This window comes from Pteropus alecto, unplaced genomic scaffold (genome assembly GCF_000325575.1).
Source record: "Pteropus alecto unplaced genomic scaffold, ASM32557v1 scaffold8, whole genome shotgun sequence".
NCBI lineage: Eukaryota > Metazoa > Chordata > Mammalia > Chiroptera > Pteropodidae > Pteropus > Pteropus alecto.
The window spans coordinates 364,330-378,004 of record NW_006494609.1 but is presented as its reverse complement, the minus strand read 5'-3'; the positions used below and the strand labels follow the sequence as shown (position 1 = coordinate 378,004).

The 13,675-nt window shown below is 35.1% G+C and overlaps 1 protein-coding gene across 6 annotated transcripts in view; it reads right to left on the bottom strand.

The window, feature by feature from the left end:
- Positions 1-13,675, bottom strand: part of PCNX1 (pecanex homolog 1) — a 132,119-nt gene that overhangs the window by 6,741 nt on the left and 111,703 nt on the right. For all 6 annotated transcript variants that reach the window (XM_006925413.3, XM_015599644.2, XM_025042085.1 and 3 more), the window contains 6 exons: positions 12,113-12,343; positions 8,202-8,302; positions 7,291-7,441; positions 3,614-3,844; positions 2,544-2,818; positions 971-1,176 (listed from right to left, as the gene is read on the bottom strand). In XM_006925413.3, coding sequence (XP_006925475.1) covers positions 971-1,176; positions 2,544-2,818; positions 3,614-3,844; positions 7,291-7,441; positions 8,202-8,302; positions 12,113-12,343 — 1,195 coding nt within the window. The remainder of the gene's footprint in view (positions 1-970; positions 1,177-2,543; positions 2,819-3,613; positions 3,845-7,290; positions 7,442-8,201; positions 8,303-12,112; positions 12,344-13,675) is intronic.

Sequence of the window (13,675 nt, the reverse complement as noted above, 5' to 3'; positions counted from 1 at the left end):
GATTTCATGTAAAAGGTAATTTAAGAATACTTTTTTTTTTTAAAGATTGGGAACATTTTCTTAAGAAGGATACAAAATGTTCTAATCATAAAGGAAAAGAACAGTAAATCGCTCTACAATAAAATTAACTTCTCAACAAAAAGCAGCAAGCCACTCTTCACAAGAAGAGAAGGGAAAGCCAAGAGACAGAATGGGAGATGTCTGCAGTATAGAAAACTGACAAAGAACTCAAATCCAGAATATAGAAATATAAATGAGAAAAAGATAACCAAATAGAAAAATGGGCAAGAAACTTAATAGGCCCTTCAGAAAGAGGAACAGCTGAAAAACTCACTTAAAAGCTTCCAATCTCAGGAATGAGAGCAATGTGAATTAAAACAGTAAATTAAAGACTACCTGTTCTCCTGCCCCTCTGAGCAAGCAGGATGCCAAGGCAGGAACTGATAATATTCAAAACTGGTTAAAGGTTACCAGATGGGCGTTCCTATATATGACTGGCCAGATTACCAATTGGTAAAAAAAAAAACTTTCTGGACATATTTTTGACATGATATATCATGAGTCTTAAATATTTCCATAAACTCTGATGTAGTGATTCCATTTTTAAAGTCTCTAGCCTAAGAAAATAATATATGATTACAAAGATTCATATACAAAGATTATTACAACACTCAGAAGAAACCAAATCATTGTCCAACAGGAGAGAAGTTATATAAATTATATTAATTATTATTAGCCTTTAAAAAGGATACTTTTAAAGAAATATTTTGAATAGTGTATATTTATATATCTATGTATATATAATAATTAACATAAATAAGTAGGATAATGACCACAACTGGAAATAAAAATACTCTCTATATAATTTCCAATTAGGTAATATATCATTCCTCTTTGTATGTACACACATACTAACTGAACCCCACAGCTAAGAGGCTTACATTATACACATAATTTTGTTTCTTATTACCAAGTGTTGGAGGATAAGATGTGACAGGCGGATGGAGTCCTGCTCCTGATCCCGGGGCTGGATTTCCGGCACTTCCTTGGGATACACTGCTGTGGGGATCATTGGCAGTTGTTGCATTGTTACTAGTGCAGGAAGTTCCACCTCCAGTATCGGAATCTTCAATATTGCCACCACTGTTACATCCAGCTCCACAACCTTTCCTTAACCTAGAACAAATACCAGAGTAAAACGCATTATTCAAGGTCACTTCAAGATAGGTATTTTATTCTTTTTCCGGCTATTTTGAATGTATGATAATACTAATGTGCACCTTTGAAAGTCTTTATGGTACAATCAATATTAGAAACAAAAAAGTGTTATGTTTTAATATCTTACTCTTACATTCACTGCCTCGATACTTCCCAACTGATCTAAATATTCTATCATCTTTCCTACACCAACCATAATAAAGAACTGCACATAACACAGTACCATAAAGATCACAGCTGGAAACAGAATTCTTGCCAGTGTCTATTCAGTGCCTCTAAAGTTTACAGCACCTGTAAATCTAATTTATTTAAATTAAACCTAATTTATGTTGTAGCACACCTGAAGGGAGCTGCTATAATAATTTTTCCTTTTCCCTTTTTTTTAAAACTAATGTGTACGGTGACCAACTGTCCTGGTTTGCCCACAACTGTCTTGGTTTAAGCACTGAAAATCCTACATCGCAGGAAACTCCTCAGTCCTGGGCACACAAAGCAATATCCAACATTACACGTATTTTTTGAAAAAAAATTTTTTGAACACTATCCTGGTTTGTGTTCTTCCATTTTAATAGGACTGATGTTAAAATGGTAAAACTTTACTTTTTAATGTTGGGTATTCCTAGAAGAATTTAAAAACACCTATTTGAGTGTTTGTTGCTCTAATCCCAGATCCTGTTTTTCTTAAGCTCTGATTTAAGGATCTGAACAACAATTCTGAAGAAATTGAAAATAATATTCTGTGATTTTTTTCTTCACCAGCCACCAATGGTGGTTGCTGTTCCTACACCATACATTGTAATTTACTAGACAAAAAGGCAGAGAAAAAGTCATGTTCATTCCTGAAGACACTACAGATTTGAGATTGGAGTGATGACTGGATTATTAAAATGGCAGTAGTATCTGCATCGCATAACCAGGAGTTTTCAATGTACAGAGTGCTCCCCCTACTGCTGGAACAAAATATAATAGAAGAAAGTAATCAATTTGCACAAGTTTCTCATGTTTTTCTCTGTTTCCCTGTTTGCTGACTCACACATTCTAATAGTGGCGATATGCTGCAACAGAAAGTCAAAGAAAATAAGAGAACTATTCAAGACTTTACTAAATGCTAAAGTGATGATTCTTGACCAGATTTGTACATTAGATATACCTAATAAGAGCTGGAAGATATAAATGCTCAGGCTCTATTTCCTGAAGTTCAGATATAACAGATTCATATTGTGCCATGGCATCTGTATTTTTTCTACAAACTTTCCAGGTGATGGTAATGCACACTGCCTAAAAGGTCAGGATATTCCATTGAAAAATGCAACCCAAAGACTCACCTGTACCAGGTTGACACTATGAAATTTCTGATATTTCCCAAACTGATAGGTCCCCCAAGAATTTCTTTAAGCTGCTCATGGCTGTCAGAATAAGAAGTTGTCAGGGGTGAAACAAAAATCGGGTAGCCAATAGGTTGATCACAAGATGAGTTGATCATGTTTCTCAGAGCTTGCTTTGCATTTTGGATGCTACCTCTCTCTGGGTTACGGTTACGTAGGAAAACAAGCTCCTGCTGCTGCCCTGCCCAGAGACCTCGGACACATTCCTTATTCACCTAAAAACCAGAACACATGGGGATTAGGTCAAGGGGCCAAGAATGAAATTCATATAAACAGAAGAGCAGAAATGGGAGGGGTACGAAAGACATCATGAAAACCAGCTGTGAAAAGCAGGAAAAGTGGGTCACATTTGAATAGAAGTTAACCCATTTTCCATTGTCGTTAGCGGGCTGCTAAATAATAAGCACCTACAGAGTCCTTCCCTCTGCTCTGTCTTCTAAAATTATCAAGTAAAATGTAGTCCATTTAGTTTTCCAATTTATTGAAGCACTGAATTTTGTAACTGAGATAATATTTTTGATAAAAATTATAGCTAACAAATATTTAGAGTTGACAGGATGTTTGTGACCTCGTGGCTAATTAAATGAAATAAATCATTACAAACTATCAAAAATAAAATTTCAGAGTTAAGCTTCCTGAAGTCCTGAGATGTTTTAAAAACAAGCAAATAAAAAAAAGGGAAATATTAGAGTGAACCATTTACTGATCACTATTATGGTATTTTGCAGCCTAGGAATCACATCGTATTAGCAACATAGAGCGGATGTCTTAAAAGATTCCACCTAAATAGCATATATAATAAATAAAGACTGTCCAGACAGAAATAAGCAAAAATGTTAAGGCTCTATGGATCATGAGAAAATTTGAGAGGACAGACTAAATTACTGACACAATAAGTTAAATTAAGTGCTCATAAACAATATATTTTTTCTGTGAAGGAGTTTCAACTACTTTTTAAAAGTCTGTATAGGTTATCTTAAGTTCCAATTTTTTGTGCCTCAAAAACTTACTTTAATGACCCTGAAGCTAAGGTAGCGTCTGTTGAGCATGATGATTTTGTATTCATTGGTGCCATCATCCATGACGTGCCGCAAAGCAAGCAAGGAGGGAGAGTTGGCAAGAACTGCACTCCGCCACGCAGGGTCTCCTTCATGGGCTATTACCAGGTTTTTTTCATGAGATACAATGGCTTCATAGAGCACGGTAGGGTCATCGTACTCATCTGGAGAAGTGAAATGATCCTATATACAAAAATAAAAAGTATATCTTTTTCAGGAAAAGAAGAGAATGACTTCTAGGATAATAAAAAAATGTCTATAATTACTAAATCAGCTGCGAAATGAAAATTCTTAAAAACTGAATTATACAAATATTTATCAGCACATGTTAATATTATTAGAGATATATTATACAAAGAATACTCTAAAAATGTGTTGAAGTCCTGGCATTACCATTTACTAATTTTCTAAACCGAGGAAACAGCTAATAAGCCTCTTTGAGCTTCGGTTTTGATATTTGTGAGTGCTGGTATTATCTCTCTAACCTACTTGACAAGGTTGTTGTAAAAGTTAGATAAAATAGTGTAATCGAGAATTTTATACAGTATGAAACATTCACATGTACGGTGAATACTTTCATTATTCTCTCTAACCTCCAGACTTGCACATGCATCCTTGTGGATGCTGCCTTCTTGCTCTCACTCATTTCGCCTTCAGATAGTATACACTCCCATCATTTGGCCTGAGTACAAATGAGTTACTTTACCTGCATATAAAAACTTATCAACCTCTCAATTATAATTAGGATAAAGCAGCCAATATAGTGTTTCCTTAGTAACACACCACTTCAGAAATTCAGGTTTGTGTTATGGTTATTTGGGTCATGTCCCGTATCCCATGTTAATTTCTAGGTTTCTGAATAAGATACATTCCATATACTTTGTTTCATCCATACTAAATGACACAGCACACAGTAGATAAGTAGATATTAAATACCTACTTATCAAATGAATGAGTAGTTATTAAGAACAATAGGTTTTTCAGGGAAGACTTTACTAGCTTCTTTAAGATTATGACTCTTAATCTGTCCTCAAAGCTCATAGCTCTGAGCCATATCTTAACTAGATGAGAGGAGGATAAAATAAAATATTAGATCATTCCAGAGATGTGACTTCAGGTGAAAAGTACCTGGTTAAAAAAACCCCACAATTTTAGAGAGACCTTTCATGTAGTTTAAATGTTCCTTAACTGATATCAGTAAGATAATCCTTTATCAGAAAAAAATATATATGAAAATATGAAAAAACAACTTAAATGAGGAAAACAAAGAAAATATATGAAAACTGGAAATATTTGTTTAGCAAAAATTTAGAGGATAGGGTGGGACTGAAGAATTTATAAAGTAGTATAAAAGTAATGAGTTGTATTTTTAGCTGTCTGGTAATGGAATCTTTTTTTTTTTTTTTTTAATCAAGTCTGAGGTGTGATTTACATACAGTAAATTACACCCATTTTATACGCAACCACTGCTACCGTCTGGTATGGAACATGTCCATCACCCCAGAAAGTTCCTTCCCATCTTCTGGCATTCAACCTATGTGCCAAGCAACCACTGATCTGCTGTCTCTGAAGATTAGTTTGGCTTGTTTTAAATTATATATATGTAAAATCATACAATAGATAATCTTTATGTGTCTGACTTCTCTTACTCTGCAAAATGTTTGAGGTCATTCATGTTGTAGCATCTGACAGTAGTTCATTTCTTTTTAGTGTTCTGTAATACTCTATCATGTGGCTAATACCATAACTTGGATGTTCAACCACTGATGGGCATTTGAGTTATTTCCAGTTTGGAGCTATTGTGAGTAAAATTGCTACGTGCACTTGTAAGTCTTTGTGTGGACATACATTTTCATTCTTCTGAGTAAATATCTAGGAATGAAATTGCTGGGTCATGTGGCAAGTATTTACTAATCCTTTTAATATATTAGATTTTCATGAGAATACTACATATGAACTTTGGAGATGACCGGTACTAATTTACACGTTTATCTTTTCCTGGTCTGAGTGTCCCTTAGGGGCAAACCAACGTCTGGCTCAAGGTAACACTCAATAAATGGCTGTTGCTTGTTATTTCACAGGTCAATCTCTACCCTCCTGTATCAAAACTATGAAACTTCTCCAGGTTGCATTTGAATTCTCTATTTCCTCCCCTCCTCATGCCCTCCGTGGCTCCCAGGTTCCCGATTCCACCTCCTTATCCTCCCTGTTTGTCACTGTTGTTGTCAGTCATGGCAGAGTGTGTGCTGGACCTGATTATAAGGTAGAGAGCCACTGTCACAGGCAATAATGCCACAACAAAAGAAACATGTAAGGAAATGGACGTGGCAGCAACAGGCCAAGAGCACTTGTAGGGAGAAACTCGATGGAGAACCCTAAGGTCTCAGAGGCTTTGGACCTATGCTTCAGTTTCTTCTCTGCCACATGAAGATGAAATATCTATCGCAAGGTTTAGAATCAACTGAAGATGTCTGTCAGTAACTGTTAGATAAATATGCTACATGAAAGAGACTATTTCTTACATAGCAGATATAACTGGTACCTTTTGAGATCTTCTCAAGTTTTAAAAATATTTTAACCTGAAATCATTACCTTTTTCTTTTAAATACACTGAATTTTGTCTCAAAACTCTAAAGCTAGTCTGAGATGGACAATTCTATTTGTTCCCCAATATACATTTTCCCTATAATCTTCAAAATAGTATTCCATTTTTTCACAGAGATTTTCATATATCTCTTATTAGTAATGCTCCTAAATAATATGGAACATTAACTTCATTCTAACATTTTTGATCATAGTAAAATCACTTGAAAAGTAATTCACATTTTATTTGAGGAAAAGATAGATTCAATCAGATTTGCGCACAGCAGATACATTTTAATGAGTCTTATCATATGGTCTCTATCATCGGATCTGATTACTGTTAAGTGGAATGATTATGCCACTATATCTTGTGATGAGAACTTTTAAGCTCTACTTTCAGCAACTTTCAAATATGCAATACAGTGTTATTAACTATAGTCATGATATGATATGCCAGCATATGCCAGCATGGCAAGTCTTCGAATAACGTTGATTAGTTATGTTCATGAGAAAAAAAAAATCCCGGCCGGGGCCTCCATCCGTGTGGAGTCTGCACATTCTCCCCATGTGTGTGGGTTTTCTCTGGGTACCCCAGTTGCCTCCCATGTCCCAAAGATGTGTACATGAGGTGAACTGGTGTGTCTAAATTGCCCCATTCTGAGCGGGTGTGGGTGTGAGTGCTCCCTGCGATGGAATGGCATCCTGTTCAGGGTTGGTTCCCACCTTGATGCCTGAGCTGCCAGGAGAAAAAACGTAACCTGGAATAATTACGTTGGAAAATAATCTTGTTTTTATTCATTAATAGAGTGTTTGAGGATTTTATTTGTAAGTCTGGTGATGTTTTTGTGACCAAAAATATATCGTAGGAACTTAACTCTTGTTTATATCAATTAGCCTATGCTAAAACTAGTTCAGTTATACTTTGTTTCAAGTCACAGTTTCAAATCAGAATATTTCTTCAAAAGTTCCTAAGAAACATAATTTGAAAGTCAAGTGAAGAAGTACGATTAAACAACAGTAAGGCATTAGAAATCCCCGCTTCTTACCTGATGAAGTTTAATGGACATACGGACTCCAGGGACGACTACTTTTCTCAGCAATTCCATGTCAGCAAAGATCCATTCATCGCGAATTGAGGAAATACGGAAATCTCCCTTAAACAGGGCATGCAGTCCATAGAGGAATGACTCTAAATTACTGTTAAGATTGGAGACAAAAATTTACATACTTTGACAAAAGTTTTCCATTACATTGATTCTTACATCTGTTTATACATCACTATCATCTGGGAGGTTTTAAAAACAGAGACCAAGAACTAAGGTCAGCAGCCCCGAATCAGAATTACAAGGATAAGTCCTTTTGACCTGAGAACCCTCTTTATAAACCACTATGATAGTGAGTCCATGAAAATAAACAACAGGCAGAGTCTGTAATTTAAAAGAAATTAAGGAAGGCCTAAGGGAAAACATGCAGTAATCACAAAAGAAATTTAAAATATATGGTATTTCTTAATTCTAATTCATTTGGATGCATATGTCAAGAAATCCAGTTTGTATTTAGAGTTCCAAAATCTAATATACAACTATATTAAAAGTATAAATGCTCTGGACAAAAACTGCAAGTAAATAATGGAAACATAAAAAAGAGGGATGAGTTGTTAGGAAAATAGATGTATATAAGGAGGAGACCAAACATTATAATTATTTTTCAAAATGTCTCAAATCTATTAAGTTCTCGTTATCAAGAGTTGCCCACACATGTCAATCTTAAAAGCCGTTTCTGTTAACCACTTAGTAGAACTCAACTATGTTGAGTAAAAAGATCTATACAACATCTGAAGAGACTTTTGCAATAAATTAGCATAGAATACCTCCATGAAAAACTATTTCAAATTTTTCAGATTTAGGTTATACAGCTTCCCACACTCTCTTCCTAAACACAGAAATGTCTTCCTTACCTGGACATATGGTGGGATGCAGTCCCCAAAGCTCTCCGCCCCAGAACACATAATCCATAACAAAGAGTCACCAGGGAGGAATCTTTGTCTACATCCAGTGGCTTTAAAAAAAAACCATGGTGACTATAGTTAATAACACTGTATTGCATATTTGAAAGTTGCTGAGAGTAGAGCTTAAAAGTTCTCATCACAAGAAAAAAAAATGTGTAACTATGTGGTGACGAAGTTAACTAGCTTTATTGTGGTAACCATTTTACAATATATACAAATATTGAATCATTATGTTGTATACCTGAATATAATGTTATATGTCAATTATACCTCAAAAAACAATAAAAAAACACATTAATAATCAGAAAAGTACATAAGTATTTAACAAATCAGAATATATTTAATAAATCAGAGAGGATAAGGAACTCAACTAGCACATAATTTCTATCTCTTCAAATAAAAGTTCTAATAAAAATAAACTTAAAACAAAACAGTATAAAATGAAGTATCAGTGTATATGAGGAGGTTCTTTGGAATCTTTAAATAAAATCTAATACTTTATAACATTAGGACATAATAATAAAGAACTGGATGAAGAATATTAAGATCTTAGCTAAACATCTCAGAATACTTGCCAATATACATCATTACTAATCTTGCCCTCTTCTGAGAACATAACAGTCTATCTAGTAATTAGTTATTTCTGGACTTACTCTGGAAAACAGGCTATTAAATAACAGCGGCGTTAACCTTAATCTGCATTAATGACCATAATCACAATAAAAAAATTAAATTAATATCTGTAGAATACTGCTTCCCCTCAATTTTTTAATTTTTTAACTGTATACCTTGATTATTGATTGTTATACACAAATATTTCATATATAATAGCTATTTCATAATAGCAATTACACATATGTGTATATATACATACATATATAAACAAAACGCTATATACATTATACATTATACAATACTGAAAAAAAATCTTGGTAGCATCTCAATTACGGAGAAACGACCTAGGACAATGGTTCTCAAAGTATAGTCCTAGGATGCAACATCAGCATCACCTGGGAACTTATTAGAAATGCAAATTCTTGAGCCACTTCAGACCTATGAGATCAAATTCTGAAGGTATGGCCCAGCAATCACACTCTGGGTGATTCTAATGTATGCAAATATGGAAAAATCATAGATATAGGCTAGTGAGTTTATTCTAAATTTGCCAGTGGTATATATTTTTGGCTTTATAAACCATTAACTTATAAACAAGGCAAGCTAAGATAATGACTTAATATTAATTGGTTAATTTAATTACCATTATTGTGTAATTTAGTTAATAATAGTAACTATGAGATACTCTAGTTGCTTGTCAATTAGAGTGGTTTGAAAGATATATTATCTCTTACAGCACATATACTAGTTTCATCTAGCAGGCTCTTTGAAGGAATTTTGAGCCTAGTTACAAATCAGGTAGAAATAAAGAATTTGAGAGCACTTGTTTTAAGAAATAGCAAAGAAATCTATAAAAGAGAGGGGGCATGTACAGACTTAAAGTTATATAAACAAAATAATATTAAAGGTGATTATAATAGGTGATAAAATTATGAATGATTTTCTTTCTTTTTTTTCTGTCTCCCTCCCTCCTCAACCTGGCTAACTTTCTATGCTGACAATGTATTTTTTTGTGATGAGAAAAATTTTTTTTTTCAATTTAGCTTTTCTAGCTTTTACGTCTGGCCAAGATAGAGTAACGAAGACCAGATTTACCCTTGTACCTGAAACAACCAAAGACTTGGACAGAATATATGAAACAATGGTTTCAAGATACTGGACACTAATTCCTGAAACATAAAAAACAAAAGAGGTAGCAGCCCTGCAAGAGTTTCTAGGCCACAGCACAACGAAGGAGAACATAGGTGGAGCTTAGAGGTCTCCATGTTGAGGAGCTAGCTGGGAGTCTGGGGAGGTCAAGTTGGCCAGAGTTTGAAGGGTAATGTGCCAAGGAAGAGAGAGCAAGCTCTGAAGGTGTGCAGAGGATCCTTCTTGAGTCATCAGCAGACTACTGATCAGCACATACAGCAAGAACCCAAAGCTGAGAAAAAAAACCATCAGAAAGGAACAGAAAGGAACAGTGGAACTCTTGTGATTGGCTAGCTTACTCAGAATAGTACTGTCCCAGTAATGAGGAAAAAAGCTCCAGACTAAAGGCCACTGTAGTCCCTCCTAAGAAAGCTTAAAAGCCAGACCTAAAAGGATCAAACTGTCCCCAAAGAATTTGTGTCACAGCGTAAAGTTCAGGAATATTTATAGGAATACAAAAATATCCAGAATCCATCAAGGTAAAATTCATAAAGTCTAGCATCCAATCAAAAACTGTCAGACATGCAAAGTGGCAGGACAAAATGACCCATAACTGAAGAATAATCAATTAATCACTCAATCAAAACTGACTCAGAATTGACACAAATGTTAGAATTAGTCAACAAGATTAAAAAAGTTATTATAACTGTATTCTATAAGTTCAAAAAGATAGAGAAATGACAACATACTAAGTAGAAACATAGAAGATTTCTCTAAAAGATATAAATTAAACCTTAAGAAATAGAAAAATGCAATATCTGAGATTAAAAAAAATACACTGGATGGGATTAATGGCATATAAAAAAATGAAGAAGAAAAAATAAAGGATGAAAGAAAATGTAGCAACAGAAACTATGCAAAATTAAAAACAGAGTCAAGAGACTGAAAAAACTCTCAGTGAGCTATAGGACAACATAAGGCAGCCTACTATAAATGTCCCCAAAAGAGGAAAGAGAGGATAGAAAAAAATGTTTGAAAAAATAATGGCTGAAATTTCCAAATCTGATAAAAACTATATACCTAAGACTAAGGCAGGTGCTACAACTAAAGACAGTCAGTATGTACATCTCAGACCATGATAAAGGCGCTAGTTGACAAGGTGGCTCACTCTGCTCCATGGAACAGAATAATCCTCTACACAGGATGCTGGTGGTTCAACTACACGAGACTTTTGCTTGGAAAGCAGCAGTGGTGGTAGGCATCAGCTTTTGGAACCACAGGCCTTGGTAAAGTCTATAACTCGCCTTACTTTTAGGATAAGACAAGTTATCCTGACAGCTGAATTACAATCACTCAAGGTGATAACAGATTTTGGGTCCTCAGCCTAGACCTACAGAATTAAAATCTCTCAGGCCCAAGAATCTGCATTTTTACACATTCCTAGCTCATTTTTATCCATGTTAACATATGAAAGTCAATAATCTAGATGAACATTGCCCAATATGGGAGCCACTTGCCCACTAGTCCTAAAATTAAATCAATGAAAATTAACTAAAATTTAAAATTCAGTTCCTTAATCATACTGGCCCCATTTCAAGTGTTTCTGTTTAACAACAGCCACATGTTATGGGTTACTAACTACCATACTGGAACAGCACAGAACATTTCCATCATCACAGAAAATTCTTTTAGACAGCACTGGCCTAGACTTCGAAATGGAGACAAAGATATTAAATTATCCTGAAGTCTGGTGGGGGGAAGTGAGGGGAGAACGCTCCAAAATGCATTCTTTAAGAAGGTGCTACATATAATCTGTAACCTGAATTTGTGTGTGCGTGTATGTGTGTATGTGCGTGCGCATGGGGTGGAGGGCATGCTAACTGAAGAGTGAGATTTTTGACACTGCAAATGAAAAAATGAGGGAGGCCACTTTCTTGGTTTCAGTTGGTTTGGCCTAATCATAATAAACCTGAGAGATTCTCTTACCCAGATGGTCAGAAAGAGGAAGGTCTGGAAAAACCGACTTCATAATAACAGACATATTCTTTCCATCTTTGGAAAAACAAATTCAAAGAGTTATATTACAAAGAGTTATAAACGAAATAAACAAATTCTACCTTTGCTCTTCGGGAAGAGCAATATTCTATCCAATTGAGGTAAATCACACAGAAACTCTCCCTGGATATGCCTGCTAGTCGATGGTCATAGTCTTCATCAATGTTTGGATTAAATGTTGGATCCACATCAACATAATTTCGATCTGCACACAGGCGTAGTCCTTCCTGCATTGTCTCATTAGCTAGCCACTCCTCTAGCTTAGAAGAGGTCGTAACATAATAAATGATACCCTAATAAGAAAAAGATTAAAAAAAAAATTCAGGCTAAATCACAATGTGAATTAACTCCAATTCCCCAGTAAATAAATTCCAGTTGTTTATACTGATAGTACGACTCAAAAACATTATTCTAGCTCAATATTGTAAATATACATTTTAAGAATGCTATAATAACATACCTCAGGCCTACCTGGATGAAAAAAACATTTAATACTTCTAAACTCAGAACCATAAATTCAGCAAGGCAACTTCAAAACCAATTCTGGTCTATTGATTTTAGAGCTTTTGAATTTAGGATCTTTTAAGAGAGCCTTTATTGTGCTAAGTTTATTTTGAGAAATTTCTCATAGAAAGCTATTAAATCATCCTGTGATCCTAGGTCAAGTTACAGAAATATAATAATAAAGCAACAGAAATATACATATTTAGAGACAGAAAACGCCACACACAAACAAGTGCACACACGTGTAAAATATGTTGTGAAATCAGTCTCTAGCTTTCTGAGGCTGGGTTTAACCAAACATTAAATAGAAGACTCAAGGTTCACCCCAATCAGCACAAACAAGGTAGTACAAAGAGGTAACAACATAAGATATGAAAAATTACAAGATGGTCATTAAAATTTAACACACATTTTCCTCTTGAAAATACTGGCTTTGCCTGTAAGCCCCCAAATCATAACCATGCTGCATTTCTGTAAAATCTTTTGCAAAAATAGAAGACCTATGCAGTAAAGAACTAATCTCACTAAAGAGAAGTCTCTGCTCTTGGGCCCTCGAATCTCTTGGGGTGTCCTGCCTGATAACAGAGCTTTTGTTCACCTGGAGGCTTAGAGCCATGATCTCTAAAGAGCTGGAGACTAAAGCTGACTATGTGGGTGGTGAATCACATCTAACTGACTTCATTCCAAAAAAAACTCTCCACACTGAGGTTCAGGGGAGCTCCCCTGATTGGCAACATTCCATGAATATTGTCACACACTGTTGCTGGGAGAAACAACTCCACTGGGAGAGGACAACTGGAAGCTCATTTCTTGTGTCTCTGGACCCTGTCGAAAATGCCTGTTCCCTTAGCTGATTTTAATTTGTTTCCTTTCACCATATTAAATCCTAACTGTAAATGTAATGGCTTTGCTGAGTTCTGTGACTTCTTTTAGCAAATTACTGAACCTGAGGGTGACCTTGAGACCCTGAAATTGTAGTTGACTGTCACAAGTGAGGGTGGTTTTGGGACCTCCCGAATCTTACAATACTTTTATTTAGTTTGTCTAAAGCAGTGAAAAGCAGTGGTAAACAGAAAGAGCTCAGTCAGACAAGCCTCAGTTTTAAAAATCCTTAACTCAAC